This window comes from Ovis canadensis, chromosome 11 (genome assembly GCF_042477335.2).
Source record: "Ovis canadensis isolate MfBH-ARS-UI-01 breed Bighorn chromosome 11, ARS-UI_OviCan_v2, whole genome shotgun sequence".
Lineage (NCBI taxonomy): Eukaryota > Metazoa > Chordata > Mammalia > Artiodactyla > Bovidae > Ovis > Ovis canadensis.
This window is the reverse complement of record NC_091255.1, coordinates 60,349,769-60,371,289: the sequence shown is the minus strand read 5'-3', so window position 1 is coordinate 60,371,289 and position 21,521 is coordinate 60,349,769. Positions and strand designations below refer to the sequence as shown.

Genomic DNA, 21,521 nt, shown 5'->3' with positions numbered 1-21,521 from the left:
TAGTTATGAGAGACTTCTGAAATGCTGTTGGGTAGGTAATTTGCTTCTTTATTTAAAAGTAAATCAACCATATAACCTTCTAAATATCCCTCTCTTTATTCATGTTTTTATAGCCTCAAACCAGTATCCTTGGGCAAATCTCTTACAATGACTTGCAAAAATGTGGCAAGCTTGTGTCTGCTGTGATCACCAAGTCCTGGCCAATAAGTAGAGGGGAGTTTGTAGAGGACTTGGGTGGGGTTTTGAAGCACCTGCTCACATGGCCAGACATCAAGCACCTCTTCAAGTTATATGGTATGTTCATGCAGGGTGCTGGGAACATCTGTCCAGCGGCACCTCCTGACTCAAGAGTGGAGGCAGAGTATTTGACCTGTTAGTCAGTTAGATTGCTTTGATGTTTGCCAAAAGAAGCGGCTTGGATGAACAGACCCAGGAAAGCTCAGAGTATCTTGTATTATAATTGAGAACTAACACTGAAAGCCACCATTGATGGAATAAACTGTTATACTCCAGCTACTGGGCTGACGTAGTAACCTCAGACCAAGAGCTGAGGTGGAGAGTGTAATGTGACTTACCTAAGGTCTCACCGATAATAAGTGTTAAGAACTGAAATCCAAACCCAGTGTGTCTGTATCTAAAGCCCTGTCTTTCTTATTCTGAGATCCATGTAAATGTCCAGGCCAGTACTGGTGACCGTAGCAAAAACTAAGTACTGCCTGATTCTTCCACCCCTGCCCTCCATGACCCCAGAGTTTGTGACCAAAGAGGGGAAACGTGTATTGCCCTAAAAATGTTATATTCAGGTTTATGTGTGAGTCATAGGTTCAGATCTAATGGAAAAGCACCACAGATTATTTTGAGTGTCAATTTCATCTAATTACTGAGACAGTCTTAAAAAAAAAACAACAACCCAAGTTCCTCTCATGCCAGAGTTGTTGTAGTTATCAAATAAGAAGATTGACTTGGCTCTTCTTATTTTGTTGTTGTCTATTAAAAGCTACTCACTTGAAAATATTCCATTTGTGTCTTTTAAATTAACAGACCTCATATTTTAGAGCAGTTTTAAGCTGACAGAAAAATTAAGCAGAAAGTACAGAGTATTCCGGTATCTACCCACTCAACACACACAATTTCCTCTGTTATTAACATCTTGCTTCAGTACCGTTGTTATAACTGATGAGCCAATTTTGATGTTATGAATAAGTAAAGTCCAGTGTTTACATTAGGGTTTGCTCCTGTACTTTCTGTGGATTTTGACAAATGTTTAATGTTGTGCATCCACTATTACCATATCTTTCAGAAGAGCTTCACTGCCCTCAAACTTCCTTTTTTCCAGCAGTTCATCCCTTCCCTCTCCTCTCCTATACAGTTGTGCCTTTTTCCAGAAAGGGACTTGGTTGGAATCATACTCTCTGTTGCCTTTTCAGACTGGCTCCTTTTGCTTAACAATATGCATCAAAGGTTCCTTTTAGTAGCTCACTTCTTAAACCACTGAATAATATTCAGTTGTGTGGGTGGACTACAGTTTGTCCAGTCACCTAGTGAAGAACATCTTGGGTACTTCCAAGATTTTGCAATTGTGAATAAAGCTTCTATATTTGCTTTTAATGACATGACCCAAATGTATGATCCTAATATTACTGGGAAAGGAAATTTCTGGTGGTTAAACTAAGTATGTTTGAAAATCCTGCCCTCTAAAGAATGTGAGAAATATACCTGGGAATACAGAATGACTTTGCTTTATTATATGAAAGTTGGGGCAGAGCAATAGGAGGTTTCCCGGAAATGCATTAATGTGGGAAGGAAGTGGGATGCCTACTGTTTTAACTCTCTTCTTAACTTGGTCAGGAACGAATGAGAAAATATTAGCAAATATTACCAAGGAAGGCAAGAAGTTGATGGCCACTGCGGACTCTGTGTTCACAGAAGTTACAAATGACCTCATCAGTGGAACAATTGTAGTTGGGCACCTGGAGCTGATCCTAGAACACATGGATCAGTTCCTCTACATCTGGCAGTTAAGTAAGTATCACGTTGAGAGGTGGACTTCAGGCTGCTGAGGAGTTAGGAGCTCAGAAGCGTCTCTCTTTGCCTGTGTGTCTTAAGGAGAGGTGATCTTTGTCATCTTTCTGATGGCTTCTGTCTCCAGGAAGTTGTCAGGGGAGGATTAGGGCTTCTCATCCTCAGGAAAATTAGGGGAAGTGATAAAATACTGACCACGTTAGAGAACTGGTTGTTTTTATTCCTACTGACTGACTCGGGACATCTTGGAGTAGCCACGCCTACAACCTCCGGCCCCACCCCACCCCCGCCCCCGCACAGCCTAGCGTGTGCCCATACTCACCGGAGGTTCAAGAAATGGCTTGCCACAAAATGGGTATTTGTTTGTTCTACTGACTTCCTTTCCTTTCTTTCTTTCTTTTTGTTCCAGAGAGTGAAAGTTCTTTAGCCCAAGATAAAAACCACCATCTGAGGAACGTGCTGAGTCAGAGGAAGAATGAACTATTCACGCTAAAGAAAGAGAAGACAAATGTTGACTCTCTCCTGAAGTTGTGTGAGAGGGTAAAAGACGTGATAAAAGGTGATATTCTTAAAGCATTAAAATAAACAGAATCGAAAGGTTCTCAGGGGAGAAGCGTCAAAGGAGAATATGAGTAAAAACATATCAGAGTAGCGGCCCTTTATCTTGGAGTGGGGAGGCTTTTTCTAATGTGTTAATTTTTAATAAAGTTAAAACTTTTTTGGTAATTAACTGACATAGCTCTAAATAGCTTGTTTCTTGATTTTTCAGGTTTAAACATTGTCATGTATGGAAAATTAGGGTTTAGATTTCCTTGTTTTTCCAATTTCTGTCTTGTACACATAGCCTTTCCAATCTCACTTCCCTCCAATTTTATCCTAATTTCATCAGCCCTCAGGGTTTAAATGCCACGACTATGTAAATGCACTCTTTACACCCGAGCCATGATTCTCTCCCACTTCTTATGCAAGGGCTTCCCTGGTGGCTCAGAGGTTAAAGCATCTGCCTGCGATGCGGGAGACCCGGGTTCGATCCCTGGGTTGGGAAGATCCCCTGGAGAAGGAAATGGCAATACACTCCAGTATTCTTGCCCGGAGAATCCCATGGACAGAGAAGCCTAGTATGTTACAGTCCACAGGGTTGCAAAGAGTCGGACACGACTGAGCGACTTCACCTTCACCTTCTTATGCAAACTGTCTTCTCTAGATTTAAAAGTCTCATCTTGTGCTTTGCTTTCAGTGTATTTATTTTGTTTAACTCAATGCCAGACTCTTTACCAACTGTTTGAATTTCCTCCAAAGGAGATCCATTTGCTTTTTCAGATAGAATCTCGCCAAACCAGAGATACGCAATCCTAGGGGTATCTTGCCTCTCTTCTCAGCTGGATCTGTATCCTGGGTGTTATGGCTCCCTGCTCTCACTCCTGTGTTTTAGTGAAATACACACTCTGTTTCTCCTGAGTAAGGGGCCCAAGAGTTCTTGCCTGTCTGAAAACGTCTGCCCTCCCAGGAGATCTGTGGTTTGGTGCAGATCTTTCCTTCAGGATTTGGGGTTTGTGGCTCCATTGTCTCTGCAGGGTCATTGTTTAGAGCAGGTTGGGATTCTACTCCTTTGTGGATGACATATTTTCTCCCTGGAAGCTCTTGAGATTTTTTTTTGTCCTCCTTATTCTGAAATGGCATAGTGCTGTTCCTTGGAGTGGGTCTCTTTCCCATCTGCTGTACTGGCCATACTTAAGTGGGTCTTTGTAATCTAGAAATCCAAGTCCTTGAGTTCTGGGGAAGCTTCCTTTGTTAGTTAAGTGATTACTTTTTCTCTTGTTGGAATCTGCAGTTGGATATTGGACCTCCTGGAATAGTCATCTAACTGCCATACATTTTCTCTCCTATTTTCCATGTCTTGTTTTATTCTGTTTTCTGAGCAATTTCTTAAGTTTTCTTTCTAAGCTTCCCATTAATTTTTTTACTTTTTCTTCTTACTTTTATTTAGTCTACAAGAACTCTTTGCTTTGAGTGATCCTTTTTCCATACTATCCTGTTGTGGTTCATGGTTATAGTATCATATCTTTCTGAGATTTTTCATATTTTTGATTTAGAGATTTTCTTTTTCTTAAATAGTTTCCTCTTTCCTCCAAGTTGCTTTTATCTCTTGGTATGTTTTCATGTCTATTTTTCATGTTTAAGGCTTTGCTTCTCTGTCTAGAATTCTTTTTTATCTGTTTATATTAAGAGGGGGGACTAACGCCCTGGTGGGGGATTCTGAGGATGGGATGCCTAGGCTTTGAAATAGCCTGTATCTTTAGCTCCTCTCTCTTGGGCTGCTCAGATCACCAGTCTCTTGCCTGGAAGGTATAGGGCTGCCTGCCAAGTCTCTAGGAGTCAAGACAGAAATGAGGGCTGGAGGGTTCTCAGCATCCAAGATGCGTATCTAGCCTCAGTCCTTCCTTCTACTCCCTGTGTCCTTTCTTCTCCTTTCTAGCTTCTGAAATTTAGTGGCACATACCAACCCTTAGCTTCCTGACGAAGGGTAGGTGTCTGGAAATGCCTTTATTCCGCCGTGTACCTGAAACCCCCCAATCCAGAGAGCCCTCTGTGAGCCCTCTAGAGCCTCTCTAGAATATAAACTACCTGGTGCATGCCAGGGTGGAAGAGGTGCCATCAGCCTGCTGATGGAATGGGTTGGGATGAAAATGAGCCTGTTTGATGACTCGTTATGCAGACTTTCAGCCCAGTCCTCCTTATTTCATTACCACCTCCCAAATTCCAGCATCTGTGCAGCCAGGGTGTGTGCATGTGGGAAATTCTGTGATGACAGACACCTGGCAGAATCTCAGGTTTCCCCACTATGGGCTAAGACTCCAAGTTCTCAGCCTTGAAACATTGTTTACCCTCAGCACATCTGCTTTTCAAGTTCCAAAGTTTTGTTGCTGTGATCTCCTTTTCTATACTTCCCAGCACTGTTGCTTTATGGCTTTTGAAAAACAATCTCACTTCTATCATTGCAGCAGGATTTGGGGAGGGAGTGGAAACATGCAGATTTCAAATGGTCATCTTCACCCAGAAGTTGCAAAGCCTTCTTTGTCAAGAAAACTGATGAGCAAGGCAAGGGTGGAGATTTAAGGACACTCACTGAGAACAAATGCCAGCAACTGTGTTCACTTGTATTTCCTTATGAGCAGCAAGGGGAGTGAAAACTGGGAAAGTAAAATAAAATGATATTGTGAATAGAGTTTGACTTGACATTCTCTTATGGTTTTAAAAGTGGATTTTGGAGAGATTGCTGAAAGACATTCAGAAGACCTCAGTGGGAAAAAGTTAAACCAAGTTGTGACAGTGACTTTGTCAGCCACCTCCCTTGACTCGACGTGGACAACACATTATAACCTGAGCCCTGAAGTCCAAGAAATGGCCAAAAACGCATATTTGCTAAAGGACAGTCACATCTTCCAGATCTTCTGGGCAGAAGCCGCACAGGAGCTGAGTGAGCCAGAAGAGAACTTGGAAAGGGAGATATTTCAGCCTGAAAAGGTGTATGAATATTTATATTGTCCTTGTTTCAAAAGGTTTACAAAACTGTATCAGGATCTGAAGTCAGGGGAGGTCACATTTGGGGAAATCGATGACATCTTCAAGGACTTTGTGAATAAATACAGCGACCTAACTGAAGACCTCCAGACCATGTGTGCTCTGTATCCCAGAGACCAGAAGGATTGGATCAAGGGGCGAGTCCAGCAGATCAAGGAATACCATCACCTGCATCAGGCTGTCGACTCAGCCAAGGTCATCTTGGAGGTCAAAGAGAATTTGGGCCTGACTGGTGACTTCAGTGTTCTCCACACCTTACTAAGCTTTGTAAGTTATTTACTGGGGACTCCTGGGGTTGGGGGTGGGGCATTTGTGGGGAGATCCCAGATCTCTGGCTTTGAAAAACTGGGCAAGATGATTTCACAGCTTCCTTCAGGGTTATTTGTATTTTATTCAATGCCTGAATATGCCAAGGGCTTTGTTTTTACCTTTGTTTCCATGAGCCAGTTTCAGCCCACATACTGCCTTGTCTTGCAGACTGTCTTTGACAGCTTTCTTTGATGACTTTCTTAGACTGTCTTGGACAACTTTCGCCACAAAAAACTGGACCATATCAACCAGCAAATTATCCGTGCCAAAAAGCTTCTGCAGGATATTGATGAGACTCGGTGTCAGTGTCTGAAGGAGCTGTCCCAGAGAAAGGAGTTCACTAGTTGGGTCCAGGAGGCTCTCCGAGGTACAGTCTGTCACTGTGGTGGCCAGAAGGCTGGAGATTATTTAGATGGTTCACAGGGTAGTCTTCCTGAACTTCTGGGAAGTCACTCCCTTGATCATGTTCTGCATTTTTTACATTCAAACTTTTTAAATTGAAATGTGTTTTACATATAAGGGCTTCCCTCATAACTCAATTGGTAAAGAATCTGCCTGTAATTACAGGAGACCCTGGTTCAATTCCTGGGTTAGGAATATCTGCTGGAGAAGTGTCAGGCCACCCACTCCAGTATTCTTGGGCTTCCCTTGTGGCTCAGCTGGTAAGAAATCCACCTGCAATGTGGGAGACCAGGCTTTGATCCCTGGAGAAGGGACAGACTACCCACTCCAGTATGCTGGCCTGGAGAATTCCATGGACTGTATAGTCCATGGGGTGGCAAAGAGTCAGACACGACTGAGCGACTTTCACTTTACTATTTTCCTTATAACATTGTGTAGACTTAGGGTACATGACACATTGCTTTAATACATTTATAGCTTATAATATGATTGCCATTGTAACTATAATTAGCCCTCCATCACCTCCCATAATTCTCCTTTTATTTTAGTGATTGGAATAATGAAAATCTAGTCTCTTAGCAAGTTTTCATCTGTATTCATTAGGTAAATGTGCAAGGTGTGCCTAGGTTTGTAGGTAGAATTTATATCAAGATAGTATCACTCATTTGCTGGTGTAAAAGCCACTTCCTTGGCTACTTTATTTTCCTTCTCACTCTGGATGCATGCTGTGAACAGCAGGCGATAATTTTTTAAAAATTATGTCCCTTTAGCTTTTTCCTTTGCACAGGCTTGGCAGTCTTTTTAACTCTGTAGCTTGGGTGATTTTGGCAGAATTAATGTATGGAGGGAAGAAGGAGGCAGGAAAGAAGGAAGGTGGATGGCCCTGCTGTCCAGGGACAGGGGATGAGCTGCGTGCTCATCTCATCCCAGCTTCACTGCTTCATTTGATTAGTAAGCAGCCGTTGATTGTAGATGACTGTCAACATGTTATTTACCAGCTAAGCTTACTTTTAATAATGAAATGGCAATATTACATGGATTACATGAAATAAGACACACACACAAAAAACCTATGCAATGCCCAGACATTGGTGTTGTTCAGTAAGGTCAGGTCTTGTTCAGTAGTATCAACATAAATGACTTGGCTTCCTTGGTGGCTCAGTGGTAAAGAATCTGCCTGCCAAGCAGGAGAATCAGGTTCGATCCCTGGGTCGGGAAGATCCCTTGGAGAAAGAAATGGTGACACACTCCAGTATTCTTGCATGGGAAATCCCATGGACAGAGGAGCCTGGCAGGCTAGTCCATGGGATTGCAAAAGAGTTGGATATGACTTAGCCACTAAACAACATAAATGGCAAAAGAAAAAGTGCCCCAGGTTCTTATTGAAGCAAAGAGTGGGAAAACCCTAAAAATCCACTATCCAGGAATAGCACCAGTAAGGAGCACTGTTCCAGATATGGGGCTCCTGTCATCACAGGGTAGCCCTGCATTCATCTACCCCTCCTGCCCCAGGCACCACCGAACTGAAGGTGTTCGTGGACCTGGCCTCCATCTCTGCGGGGGAGAATGACATTGATGTGGACCGGGTGGCTTGCTTCCACGATGCTGTGCAGGGTTACGCGCCCCTGCTCTATGAGCTGGATACAAGTGCGGGTTTTGATGAGTTCATGCAGCACCTGAAAGAGCTGTGGAAGGCTCTGGATAATGACCACAACCTGCCCACGAAACTGGTGAGTCTTATTTCTGGCTCCAGAGCAGGTTAAGTTTAGTGAAGCATCACTTAGAAACACTAGCGGTGTGACTGCACACTCACATGGCAGGTTTTTAATGCAGCCTTTTAAAAGGATGTTTAAAAACAGTTTTTCTTCCCAAATGGAAGTGCTTTCTCTGTCCTATTGTTAGAAAACTGGATATAAAACTGCATGTAAATAAGAGTGATCTCTCTGGTGGAAATATATGGGAAAAAACATTGAAAGGAAATGTGCTAAAATGTTACCAGTGGTTTTCTCTGAAGGGAGGTAATTGTTAGTTAATATGCTATACATTTTAGTATTTTTCCATACTTGCCACAGTTGGTACAGATTCATTTTTAATCAGAAAGGTAAACATTTCCGTGTACATAAATCAGCTGCACCAGGGTTCAAGCAAGCCTATAGTTCATAACTTGCCTAAAATGGTGGCTGAGACCCCACTAGGGGTGAAGGAGGGGAAGAGGAATGGCAGGAGCACACAGAGCTCACATGCTTGTTTCAGCCAGCATTATCCCCGGTTAGGGGCCCGGCTGAAGGCCGCCTTCTCAAGAGAGCTGAGGTCATGCCTGTCGCTCCCCATCCACGTATCCAGGGCACTGGGTGGGAACACAGGAACAGCCATTGCGGCAACGGCGCGTGACCCAGGAGGGAGACCCAAAGCACGTGGCAGTGGTGGGCAGCAGATGAGGGACGCCTCCCCTGTGGGTGATGGCACCCTGGGCCAGAGAAGGGGAGGAGGCGCCTGTCCCTGGAAGGCAGAGGTGGAGAGAGTGGCAGGAAGAAGATCACGCCCAAGCTTCGGCCCATTTTCTCTCCTCCTGTCCTGACAGCGTGACTCTGCCCGGAACCTCGAGTGGCTGAAGACAGTGAAAGAGAGTCATGGGTCTGTGGAGCTCTCGTCCCTGTCCCTGGCGACAGCAATCAACAGCAGAGGCATCTATGTGATCAAGGCTCCCACGGATGGCCATAAGGTGAGCCTCACATTGCAGGCACAGCTGCAGGAGGCTCTTACAGGCTGCTGTTGTCGGGGGGTTTCTGCCTCTCCAAATCGACCTCTGACTGTGCCCTGTTCCACAGATTTCCCCAGACACAGTTCTTCGTTTAATCCTTCCCGAGGGCCAGGGAGACCACAAGGAGAAGCGAGACTACTCTTTAGAAGAGCTGAAAGAGCTTTTGAACAAATTGATGCTGATGTCTGGGACGAAAGAACACAGCAATGCTGAAGTCGTAGAGGTATTTTCCGAGGTAAGGATTTATATCTACGTTGGAGCAAGTGTCCTAATCCCATCTGTTTGGGCTGAGCACTCTCACTGCTGAGGTGCCTAGGAAGTCACAAGAGATTGAGTTTGTCTTTAATTTATACGAATCACTCTGCTTTTAAAACTGTGGAGAGTAGAGCCAGTGGGTGTTGCAGAGTGCATGTATTTCAAATTCATGACCCAAAGAGATGTCCATTTACTCCGTAAATCAGCAAGCATCCCAAAATACTGAAAGATGTAGTTGGACATTGTTCATCGAAATCCACAGTAACCACAATGGTAAAGGCATATTGGTTTATGTAACAGTCTCTCCTTTTGATTATGAATTTTTAATCTGTAAAGTTTATTTATACTTTATAAATGATATCCTTTATCTTCACAACATATTGCTTCCTAAGAAAGAGACTATGGAAATAAGAAAGGAAGACCTTCCGTGATCAAGCTCATGCTTGAGATCCCATGGTGAACCATGGAGGACATGAACCCCAGCCCTTCGAATTGTAAATCTGTTTGTGTTATTCTAGACTACATGTTCTCTCTCTGCAGGTGTTCTGCAATGTGCAGAGGCTTGTCCAGTCTTTCATAAACCTTTACTCTGCTGGAAACATGCTGTTCAGGGCCTGGTCAGCCAAAGTGTACTGTACCCCCATAAACAGTGCCTCCATCCGGCTGGACTTCTGTCTGAGGCTAGTGGGCCCACTGGTGGAGGGCGGGCCAGTCGTCCAGCTGCTGGAAGCCCTCTGCCGGCAGCTGGAGGACTTCCTGGGCTGCTGGGAGAGATTCGTGGCAGAGAAGCGAGCTGAGCACTTTTACCTCAACTACTACACTGCTGAGCAGCTGGTTTACCTGGGCTTGGAGCTCGGGAGTCAGAGGCCCAGCAACGCAGCCCTCACCATGCTCTCCTTCATCAAAGGCAACTGCACCCCATGGGATGTCTCGAGGGCCTGCAGGGGGCCCAGTGGAATGGCCAACACCCACCAAGAGAGTACAGCGGTGGAAGACTTGGTACTGTTGCTCTTCTCTGAGTCCAGACTGGTGGACAAGCTGAGGGCCATCATGGAACTCTCGATGAAACACATGAGAGTCTTCATGCCTCACTGCCTGGACCTGGAGGCCCTTGGCCGCTGTCTCGCTCACCTGGCGAGGATGGCTGGACCCCCTGTGCAGCGGGAGCTCTCCCATGGCCTACAGGAGGGCCAGCCCAACCTCGTCGTCTGTGGCCACTCTGAGGTACTGCCAGCCGCCCTGGCCATCTACATGCAGACCCCACACCAGCCCCTGCCCACCTATGATGAAGTGCTGCTCTGCACCCCAGAAACCACGTTTGAGGAGGTGGCGTTGCTCCTGCGTCGCTGCCTGACCCCAGGCTCCCAGGGACTCAGGGTCTATAGCCTGCTGTATGCGGACCAGCTGAGCTACGAGGTGGCCTGCCGGGCAGAGGCACTCTTCCGGAGGCTGTGCACGCAGCCCCACCGGGAGCACTACCGGCTTGTGATGGTCTGTGACTGTGAGCGGGAGCACTGCTACCTCCCCTCCGCCTTCAGCCAGCACAAGGTCCTTGTCACCCCCCAGGCGCCTCTCAAGGACATCCAGGCCTACCTGGCTCACCACTTCCGAGTCCCGGAAGAGACCCTGTCAGCCGCCGCCGTGTTCCAGGACCGCATGTGTGTTGGAATCGTAGCCTCGGAGAGAGCGGGTGTAGGTAATAATGGCTGCTGAGTCCCCGGTCCCAGGGACCATCTGATGGCCCTTCTTTGTCCAGTGGGGAGTAAGGTGAGCTCAGATAAGCCCTTCTGCAGGTGGGGAACTAAGTCCCTGGAGGACTGACTCACCTGAAATTATAAATCAGGGCCGGCACTGGAACGGGATACTTTTCTCACCTGATCCCAGCTTGGCTGAGCCATCTTCCTCTTTTAAACTGGCTTCTCTGCTGTTTTTTCTCTTTCTCTCTTTTTTAAGTCCATTGAATACTTTGGGATTGATGTGGGTCCTGATCAGGACAAGGTATATTTCCTCTGTCTCGAGAAGAAACAGATGCCCCCACCTTCAGTCGCCATCCGATTTCCATTCTATTGACTGCATCCCTTTAATGGTACTCCCTTCTGTCCAGTGACATTCACTCGCCTCCCCCATGAAGCAAGCTCTGCTGTCCTGATCTCATTCTCAGATTTCCATCCTTAGTCCCAGGAAGCAGCAGGGCTGTTGGGTGGGGAACAGCAAGGAAATTTGAGGGCTCAAGTATGTATTCTTTAAGCTGACGTTAGGTTGCATCAGTTTTGAATTTTGTACAAAGAGAAGTGATTTTTCTGGACATTCTCATTCTTTATCTGCAGCCCTGGCATCTAATTTTTATATGTTCACGTCAACAGGAAGGTCTCTCTTTGTGAAGAGGTTGCAGGACCAGCTGAAAATACAGTTTAATGGACCAAAAGTGCCTCTAAAAGTTATTCGATTGATTGACCCTCAGGTGGATGAGAACGAAGTCCTGAGGTCCCTTCTGCCTTTCCTGGATGCCACGTATCAGAGGAGACCCATAATATTCCACTTTGACATGACCTCTTCAGTAAGTCGAGCTTCCCTGATAGTTCACACAGTAAAGAAACTGCCTGCAATGCAGGAGACACAGGTTTAATCCCTGGTCGGGAAGATCTCCTGGAGAAAGGAATGGCTACCCACTCCAGTATTCTTGTTTGGAGAATTCCATGGACAGAGGAGCCTGACAGGCTATAGTCCATGAGGTCACAAAGAGTCAGGCACAACTGAGCGACTAACATTTTCACTTTCACTTCAGTAAGTTGCCCCCATGTTCTAGCTGAATGGCTGGATAGAGAAAGACACAGCTTCCACATCCTGCCCTACTCTATCTCCAGTATAAAGAATTTCTTCTTTCTCCGTGTATTGATACTCAGTATCATTGTAAAATAGAGCAGAATAAGAAGGTCCTTAGGGTTGGGAGGACTGCTGTTTTTTGTGTAAGTATTTACAGACCCACATGGTTCTATCCTTAGGTGCGGACTGGTATTTGGGTGTTTCTTTTCAAACTCCTCGTTCTCCAGTACTTAATGGATATAAATGGGAAGATGTGGCTTCGGAACCCATGTCACTTATATATCATTGAAATCCTAGAAAGGAATTCGACTTTGCCACGAAGGCCTTCAAAGCTGGTGTGTATCAGGGCACTCTCATGCTGCTGTGGGGGCAGGCGCTTTTATTCATGCTTATGAGTCCCCACTTTTGCCTTAGCAGAGTAGCTGAGTGCAGTGTTAGTAAAGAAAAATCTTTAAACTTAGTTTTAAATAATGCATGGAATACAAAGATTCTTTTATTAATTAATAGTACCTTAGATTTGTTCTCTTTGGGGTGAGTGCTGTGTGTCTGGGTTAAATGCCAGTGGTGATTGGAATGCAGAAAATTCATGTGCTAGGAGAAGCACTATCTTTCTTAATGACAGCCAACATGGGAAAGAGACTTCCATTATATTAATTTCTTAACTGAAGGGAGTTTTATGCTCATACACACACACAAACACGCATGTATGTGCTTGATGGAGAGATTTATTTCCAAGAGGCTGAGTAGAAAAGGGCTTTGTTATTTACAAGTGCAGCTCACACCATGCCTGAATGTGCAGAAGGTAACACCTCATGCAAAGAGGTATCTACAGAAATCCCTTCATGAAAAGTAATTTTTCATAAAGGTCCATGTAGACCATGTTGAGGATTAAAACACAAAAGCACTTTTTGGGAAATTCAGCCATAACTCATTTCATTTGTGTCTCTCCTTTCCAGAATGCACTTGTCCCCCAGTTCAATTTTCTAGATGTCTTCCCCAAAGTGACCTGCAAGCCTCCCAAAGAAGTGATCAACATGGAGCTGGGTCCTCAGCAGAGCTACAAAGAGCCAGGAATGGATCTGAGAGCATTCTGTAGTGAAACATTCCAGAGACCTTACCAATATTTAAGACGGTTCCATCAGAAAGAAAACCTAGACACATTCCAGTACCGAAAAGGTTCTGTTGAGGGCAGCCCTGGCGAATGCATTCAACACCTCCTGATTTACTGCGGGGTGATAAACCCATCCTGGTCAGAACTTTGGAACTTTGCTCAGTTCCTGAACTACCAGCTCCGAGATTGTGAGGCCTCTCTCTTCTGTGATCCCACCTTTGTTGGAGACACACTGATGGGCTTCAAGAACTTTGTGGTCACCTTCATGATCTTCATGGCCCGAGATTTCGCCACACCTACACTTCACACATCTGACCAAAGTCCAGGGAAGTACACATTCACTATGGATGGGGTCAAAGAAGAAGACCTCGCCCCTTTCTCTCTCCGGAAGAGGTGGGAGTCGGAGCCCCACCCATACGTTTTTTTCAACAGTGACCACACATCCATGACGTTTATAGGTTTCCATTTCCGGTCCAACCAGAACGGTGGTGTTGATGCCATAGACCGCTTGAGTGGGAAAGTAATCAAAAAGGATGTTATGACAGAGCAACTGTACCAGGGACTGTTGCTTCAGAGAGTGCCCTTCAACGTTGACTTTGACCAGCTGCCCAGACACGAGAAACTTGAAAAGCTGTGCCTGGCATTGGGCATCCAGTGGGCCACTGACCCTGATGAAACATACGAGCTTACCACGGATAATATGCTGAAGATCCTTGCCATTGAGATGCGCTTCCGGTGCGGCATCCCCGTCATCATCATGGGAGAAACCGGCTGCGGGAAAACCAGACTCATTAAATTCCTTAGTGACCTGAGGCGTGGGGGTGCTGATGCTGAAACCATGAAGTTGGTCAAGGTCCACGGAGGAACAACTGCCGACATGATCTACTCCAAGGTCAGGGATGCTGAAGAGCTGGCCTGCTTCAATAAGGCCCAATATCAGTTGGACACCATCTTGTTCTTCGATGAAGCCAACACCACGGAGGCCATAAGCTGCATCAAAGAGGTCCTATGTGACCACACAGTGGGTGGCCAGCCCCTGGCTAAGAATTCTGGCTTGCATATCATTGCAGCCTGCAACCCTTATCGGAAGCACACCCAGAAGATGATCTGCCGTCTGGAGTCAGCTGGCTTGGGGTACAGGGTTAGTGCAGAAGAGACCACTGAGAGGCTTGGCTCCATCCCCCTGAGGCAGCTGGTGTACCGTGTCCATGCTCTGCCACCGAGCCTGATCCCCCTGGTGTGGGACTTTGGACAATTGAATGACTCTGCAGAAAAGCTCTACATCCATCAGATTGTCCAGAGACTGGTGAAGTCCATCAGGATGGTACAGAGCGAGACTCATGTAATCACGGAAGTGCTTTCTGCCTCTCAGGGTTTCATGAGGAAAAGACAAAATGAGTGCAGCTTTGTCAGCCTCAGGGATGTAGAACGCTGTGTGAAAGTTTTCAAATGGTTTTACGACCACAGTGAGATGCTCTTGTCTAAGCTGGATTCCTTTCTCTCTAAGACTGGGGTCATCCAAAATGACTTTGAGAGAGATCCTGTCCTCTGGTCCTTGGTTCTGGCCATTGGGGTATGTTACCACGCCTCTTTAGAGAAGAAGGAATCTTATCGGAAAGCTATCTGCAAGTTCTTTCCAGCACCATATAATGACAGCAGGGTTATCCTAGATGAGATAACGCTAACCCAGGATCTTTTTCTGAATGATGTATCTCTGAGGAAAACAATCGCCAGGAACTTGGCTTTGAAGGAGAACGTCTTCATGATGGTGATCTGCATTGAGCTCAAGATTCCTCTCTTCCTGGTGGGCAAGCCCGGCAGCTCCAAATCTCTCGCCAAGACCATTGTGGCAGACGCCATGCAAGGCCAGGCTGCACACTCGGACCTCTTCCGGCACTTGAAGGAGGTCCATCTGGTGTCATTCCAGTGCAGTCCACATTCCACCCCACAGGGCATCATAGGCACCTTCAAGCAGTGTGCCCGTTTCCAGCAGGGGAAGGACCTTGAGCAGTATGTCTCCGTAGTGGTGTTAGATGAGGTTGGACTAGCAGAAGACTCACCCAAAATGCCCCTGAAGGCACTGCACCCATTGCTGGAAGATGGATGTATTGAAGACGATCCTGCCCCCCACAAAAAAGTTGGCTTCATAGGCATTTCCAACTGGGCCCTGGATCCCGCCAAGATGAACCGGGGTATATTTGTGTCACGTGGCAGCCCCAACGAAAGAGAGCTCATTGAGAGTGCCAAGGGAATCTGTGCTTCAGAGCGCCTTGTCCAAGAAAAAATCCAAGGATACTTCACATCCTTTGCCAAAGCCTACGAAACAGTGTGTAAGAGGCAGGACAAGGAATTCTTTGGGCTTCGTGACTACTACAGCCTCATTAAAATGGTCTTTGCTGCAGCAAAAGCTTCCAATAAGGAGCCTTCCCCTCAAGACATTGCACAAGCTGTCCTTCGGAACTTCAGTGGCAAAGATGACATTCATGCCCTGGACATCTTTTCAGCCAATTTACCTGAGGCAAAGTACACAGAGGAGGTCAGCACAATGCAGCTGATCCACCAGAACATATACGGCCATCTTCAGAAGATGCATGGCAGAGAGCTGGATGACTCCGAGTCCCGCTACCTGCTTGTGCTGACCAGAAATTACGTGGCCCTGCGGATCCTGCAGCAGACATTCTTCAAAACAGACCAACCAGAGATTATTTTTGGATCCAGTTTTCCCAAAGATCAAGAGTATACCCAGATCTGCCGAAATATCAACCGAGTAAAGATCTGCATGGAAACTGGCAAGATGGTGGTGCTGCTCAACCTGCAGAACCTCTATGAGAGCCTCTACGATGCACTCAATCAATACTACGTCTACCTCGGCGGTCAGAAGTACGTGGACCTTGGTCTGGGGACCCATCGGGTCAAATGTCGGGTTCACCCAGACTTCCGCTTGATAGTCATTGAGGAGAAAGATGTCGTCTACAAACATTTCCCCATCCCCCTCATTAACCGGCTGGAGAAGCACTATCTGGACATCAACACTGTTTTGGAGAAATGGCAGAAGAATATCGTGGAAGAGCTCAAGGTCTGGGTGGAGAAGTTTATAGATGTGAAAGCTGAGCAGTTTCTAGCCAGACCCAAATACAGCCCTTCTGATGTCTTCATTGGGTACCACTCAGACACGTGTGCCTCTGTGGTGCTCCAGGTCATAGAGCAGCTAGGGCACGAGGCCTTGACTGGTGAACGTTACCAGAAAGTCTCTGAGCAGGCCAAGTCAGTGCTGCTGGATTGTGCCACCCCTGATGCTGTGGTTCGGCTGAATGCTTCCGCACTAGGCCAGTTCACTGCACAGTCCCTGTCAGAAGAATACTATTACAGGCAGCAGCATAACTCCTTTGCAGACTTGCTCCAGGCTCACCTTCGCACAATGGATTCAGAACGCCATGCCATCTTCACAGAGGTGATTATCTTTCTGTGTTTTACCTTTTTCCTCTTTCACCTCTGGGTTCTTGACTTCCTAGCATCAGGAATTCAAGATTCTTTGCCAGTCAGTGTATAGGAACCATAAATGAACGTGTTGAGACTTTTGGTTCCTCTCCGTGGTAAGTGAAAGGAGACCTACATATTTTTACATGTTTAGTGTTACCAAGTTTTGAGTGCCCATTTTTGTGCCGTGCTGTGCACAGTGCTCAGGTCAACAAGGGAAATACCACATTTGAGTAATGCACTCGGGACTCTGTGGGTATAAAGATGAATTGGCACAGGGCTTGTCCTTGGTCAGCATACAGTGTAAGGTTTAAAGACATGAATGGGTACTGTTGATATCCTATGACAGTGTTATCCACAAAGGCAATGAGTAGCAACACAGATCAGGATGAGGTCACGAACTTGTCTTTAAGAGGTGACCATCAAGCTGATTGTAAAGTATGATTTGGAAGGTATTATAAGCAGACGGTCCTACTTGAGCAAGGATGTCAAGGTTTAAAACACCCAGTCTTTGCAGGAAACCCGGAGTTAATTACTATTGAAGCCCAAAGCTCAAGGCCCTAAGTTCTGAGAGATAGCAGTGAGATATAGCCAGAGAGACTTCATGGAGGGTCTTTTCAGTGGCACCAAGGAGCTTTGCTTTCCTGTGTAAAGGGAGTGATGGAGAAATGTGTGTGGAAATGTGTCCCACTACCTGAGAGAGGAAAGGGAAAACAGTCTGATAAAAGACTCACAGATAAGATATACCAGTAGTGAGGCTGCAGTACCAGTTCAGTCAAAGGATGGACTGGTGCAATTGAGACATAGTAAGGATTCATATTGACAGAGATAAAGATTGATTCTTTATAGGAGCTCTGGGAGATGGAGGAGGCTAAGGATGACTCCATGGTTTCTTCCTTGGTTGACCAGAAGTTTGGTTAATCACATCTTTGTTGTTGTTCAGTCAACAAGTCGTGTCTGACTTTGTGACCCCATGGACTAAAGCATGACAGACTTCCCTGTCTCTCACCATCTCTTAGAGTTTTCCCAACTTCGTGTCTTTGCATCAGGGATGCCATCCAACCATCTCATCCTCTGCTGTCCCCTTCTCCTCCTGCCTTCAGTCTTTCCCAGCGTCAGGGTCTTTTCCAGTGAATCAGCTGTTCACATCAGGTGGCCAACGTATTGGTGCTTCAGCTTCAGCATCAGTCCTTCCAATGAGTGTTCAGGGTTGATTTCCTTTAAAATTGACTGATTTGATCTCCTTGCTGTCCAAAGGACTCTCAGAGTCTTCTCCAGCACCACAGTTTGAAAACATCTATTCTTTAGCACTCTGCCTTCTTTATGGTCCAGCTCTCACAACCATACGTGACTCCTGGAAAGACCATAGCTTTAACTATACAGACATTTGTTGGCAAAGTGATACCTTTGTTGGCAAAGTGATGTCTTTGCCTTTTAATACACTGTCTAGGTTTGTCATAGCTTTCCTGCCAATCACAAACTAGTTATGAGCAACAAGTCTGGTGGAGGCAATGATGGATTCCATTTGGGATGGGCTTTGATGTTCCTGTAACATCTAGGTAGTCTGTCATCAATTGGATATAGGAATGGGAAGCTCAGTGGTAAGGCCAGCCTGGAGATAATGATTCAGGACCTGGCAGCGTGCCCTTAAGGAGTATACTGGTTGCACTGTGTGGTGTGATCCAGTAGCAGGGGAGATTTGGTTAACAGATGTGGGGAAGACCTCAATGGCCGACTCCACGGAAAGTTTGAAGTAAGATTGCAAAGGACAAGTGGTATTTGTTCTAAGCGCTAAGGTATCATCACAAGCAGGGTTCAAAGCAGGAAAAGATGTTGGAATCTAGGAAGAAGATTCAAAGACATCTTAGGGGCAGGATGAGTCTTCTCTCCAATACCTTTGATCCTGTAGGTTCTGTTTGCCTTAGCACCACCTCATGTTAGAAAACTCCTCTGGGTTTGGACTCCCAGTTGGATCTGTGTACCAACTGCACAACGAAGAGCCCATAGAAGATATTTGCTGAGCATCCTCATGTTTCTTGGATCTGAATCTAGGAGACAACGCTTTCTTGCATTCCATGGAATGATTGTAATTTCCTGCCTTTGCAGATCACTACGTTCTCCAGGCTGCTAACCAGTCATGACTGTGAACTTTTAGAATCAGAAGTAAAGGACTGGGCTGTGAAACTCACCGTCCTGTCACTGCAACAGTTTGACACCGAGTACTCTTTCCTCAAGGAAGTTCGGTGAGGATCCCTGCCCTCCCCTCCCCTCCCCTCCCTCCTCAGGATCAACCACTTTGTATTTCATATGTGTGACTATTAACCACGGGTGTTTTCTAACCAGCTTTGGCTAGTGAACCTTGAGAACATGTGACTCTGAGAAGGATGCGTTTTACTTCTCCGAGTGTCCTGATCCCTGTTATCCTCTGTGAAAACATCCTTTTTGAATCCAGCATCCTTATGTCTCATAAGGAGGCATCTATTGGGGCTTTTTTCTCTCTCCACTGGAATGTCTACTCACCTTACAGGGGAAAATCCCACTTGAATAGTTTTCCTATATACCCCTTATGTTTCCCATCACTTTGGAGAATATTATCACCAACTTTTAGGACAGAAAACTCACTTGGATAATTTCCTTTTTCTTTCAGAAACTGCTTAGCTCACACAGCCAGTTGTAAAATTCTTGTTATTCAAACAGATTTTGAAGATGGAAGTCAGAGTGCTCAGCTCATTGCCTCAGCGAAGTATGTTTTTTTCTTTTTCTCAGAAACTACATAGGATACCCCAAATTTATTCATGAGCTCCTAAAGAATTTCTTCCTTAAAAACTGTATAGTATCAGAATAAACATAGACATAAAAATTATTCTCCATTTTTATCCCCCTAAATATGGACTAGAGAAACCAACAGAGAAAAGGCTCTTAACAATGGAAAAATAGCCAATGCAAGAAGTATAAATAACAGAATATTAGCAGGATATAAGAGAGTATCCTTGAAACATATTTTAGCTGACAAAGATTTGGTCATTATTCATTTTAAATTATGAGATATGAATTTACTGCAAGTTCAGGGGCCTTAATGGTATTTAAATGCTTTCAGTTGTATTTATTTGACAGCTTTAAGTTGTTTGTAGTGGAAATTTGATGCTTTTAGAATTAACTGCATCCCCTTATTACTTGATGTTAAAAGTAATTTTTGGACCTTCTAAAGCATTGGAAGCCATATTTCATATCAGGATTGTCTTTGTCCTTTGGTTGTGCACAGAACTCTGTTTCTTGAAATGGACAAGAGCACTGCCCTTACCCTTAGTAGCATCTGACCAAGCTTATTAAGCATTATAAGAGAGGGTTCCTATTAATAAAAAATGCCATTTCAAAGGAGAGGAACACAGGAATGGGGGAAAGAAATGAGACTATTTAGAGAAGTCTTGCCCCTGTTCTCTTATAAGAGAGGATAACAAGCATGAAGGTGTGAAATTTACTTAAAGTTTAAAAAAAAGTGAGATGAAACTTGACCTCTTTGAGGACACCATTTAGCCATTTTGCAATGTTCATTTTGCTTATTTTCTTTGTTTTTTTGTTTTGTTTTGTCTTTGCTTTTTGTTTTTAAAATAGGTATTCTGCTATGAATGAAATCAATAAGATACAAGGAAATAAGAACTATATCTTAGTCAATTTTATCACAAAACTGTCCCGGATGGGAAGTGGAACGTCCTATGTAGGATTCCATGGAGGTAGGACCGAAATATTTATAAATATGTTTGTATAATAATATTTAAGTTATTTCTAATTTGGTCCTGTGGTGGTGGTGGTTTAGTCACTAAGACATGTCCAACTCTTGTGACCCCATGGACTGTAGCCCGCCAGGCTCCTTTGTCCCTGGGATTTTCCAGGAGTGGGTTGCCATTTCCATCTCCAGGGTATCTTCCCGACCCTGGGATCAAACCTACATCTGCTGCATTGTAGGCAGTTTCCTACGTTGCTGCTGGATTCTTTCCCCAAGCCACTGTTTGGTCCTATGATGTACAAAGTCTGATATTAGAAGATTAATGTTAATCTCAGTGGTCTTTCCAGGTGGCTCAGTGGTAAAGAATCTGCCTGCCAATGCAGGAGACACAGGAGATGCAGCCTGGATTTCTGGGTTGGGAAGATCGCTTGGAGGAAGAAATGGCAACCCGCTCCATTTCCTTGCCTGGGAAATTTCCAGAAAATTTCTGTCCATGGAAGATTCCCATGGACAGAGGAGCCTGGCAGGCTACAGTCCATGGGGTCACAAAGAGTTAGACACAACTGAGTGATTGAGCACACACACATAGTCTCAACTGTATTTGTTTCAAATGCAATTAGATTTCTTAAAGCTGGTGCTGCTGCTAAGTCGCTTCAGTTGTGTCTGACTCTGTGCGACCCCATAGACGGCCTCCCACCAGGCCGTCCCTGGGATTCTCCAGGCAAGAACACTGGAGTGGGTTGCCATTTCCTTCTCCAATGCATGAAAGTGAAAAGTGAAAATGAAGTCACTCAGTCGTGTCTGACTCTTAGAGACCTCGTGGACTGCAGCCTACCAGGCTCCTCTGTCCATGGGATTTTCCAGGCAAGAGTACTGGAGTGAGGTGCCATTGCCTTCTCCGTTCTTAAAGCTGATTGATACAAAAAAACAAAAAACACTTCACCTTCAGACTCATGCTACAACATACAATACTTCACTATTTGTTGATATATGCTTGATTAATCTCTGGTTCCTCCCCTTTTACTATATGGATAATGCAGAGAGATATTTCCCAC

General features: G+C 45.2%; 1 protein-coding gene and 1 non-coding gene across 5 annotated transcripts in view; both read left to right on the top strand.

The window, feature by feature from the left end:
* RNF213 (ring finger protein 213) overlaps positions 1-21,521 on the top strand; it is a 122,416-nt gene that overhangs the window by 58,103 nt on the left and 42,792 nt on the right. For all 4 annotated transcript variants that reach the window (XM_069541971.1, XM_069541970.1, XM_069541972.1 and 1 more), the window contains 15 exons: positions 114-294; positions 1,849-2,022; positions 2,432-2,581; positions 5,282-5,871; positions 6,118-6,280; positions 7,828-8,045; positions 8,897-9,037; positions 9,144-9,311; positions 9,872-11,027; positions 11,695-11,888; positions 12,334-12,489; positions 13,111-16,716; positions 18,849-18,985; positions 19,390-19,485; positions 20,355-20,473. In XM_069541971.1, the coding sequence (XP_069398072.1) occupies positions 114-294; positions 1,849-2,022; positions 2,432-2,581; positions 5,282-5,871; positions 6,118-6,280; positions 7,828-8,045; positions 8,897-9,037; positions 9,144-9,311; positions 9,872-11,027; positions 11,695-11,888; positions 12,334-12,489; positions 13,111-16,716; positions 18,849-18,985; positions 19,390-19,485; positions 20,355-20,473 (7,249 nt within the window). The remainder of the gene's footprint in view (positions 1-113; positions 295-1,848; positions 2,023-2,431; positions 2,582-5,281; positions 5,872-6,117; positions 6,281-7,827; positions 8,046-8,896; positions 9,038-9,143; positions 9,312-9,871; positions 11,028-11,694; positions 11,889-12,333; positions 12,490-13,110; positions 16,717-18,848; positions 18,986-19,389; positions 19,486-20,354; positions 20,474-21,521) is intronic.
* Positions 2,996-3,067, top strand: TRNAR-GCG (transfer RNA arginine (anticodon GCG)). The gene has a single exon. It is a non-coding gene; the product is annotated as a tRNA-Arg (tRNA).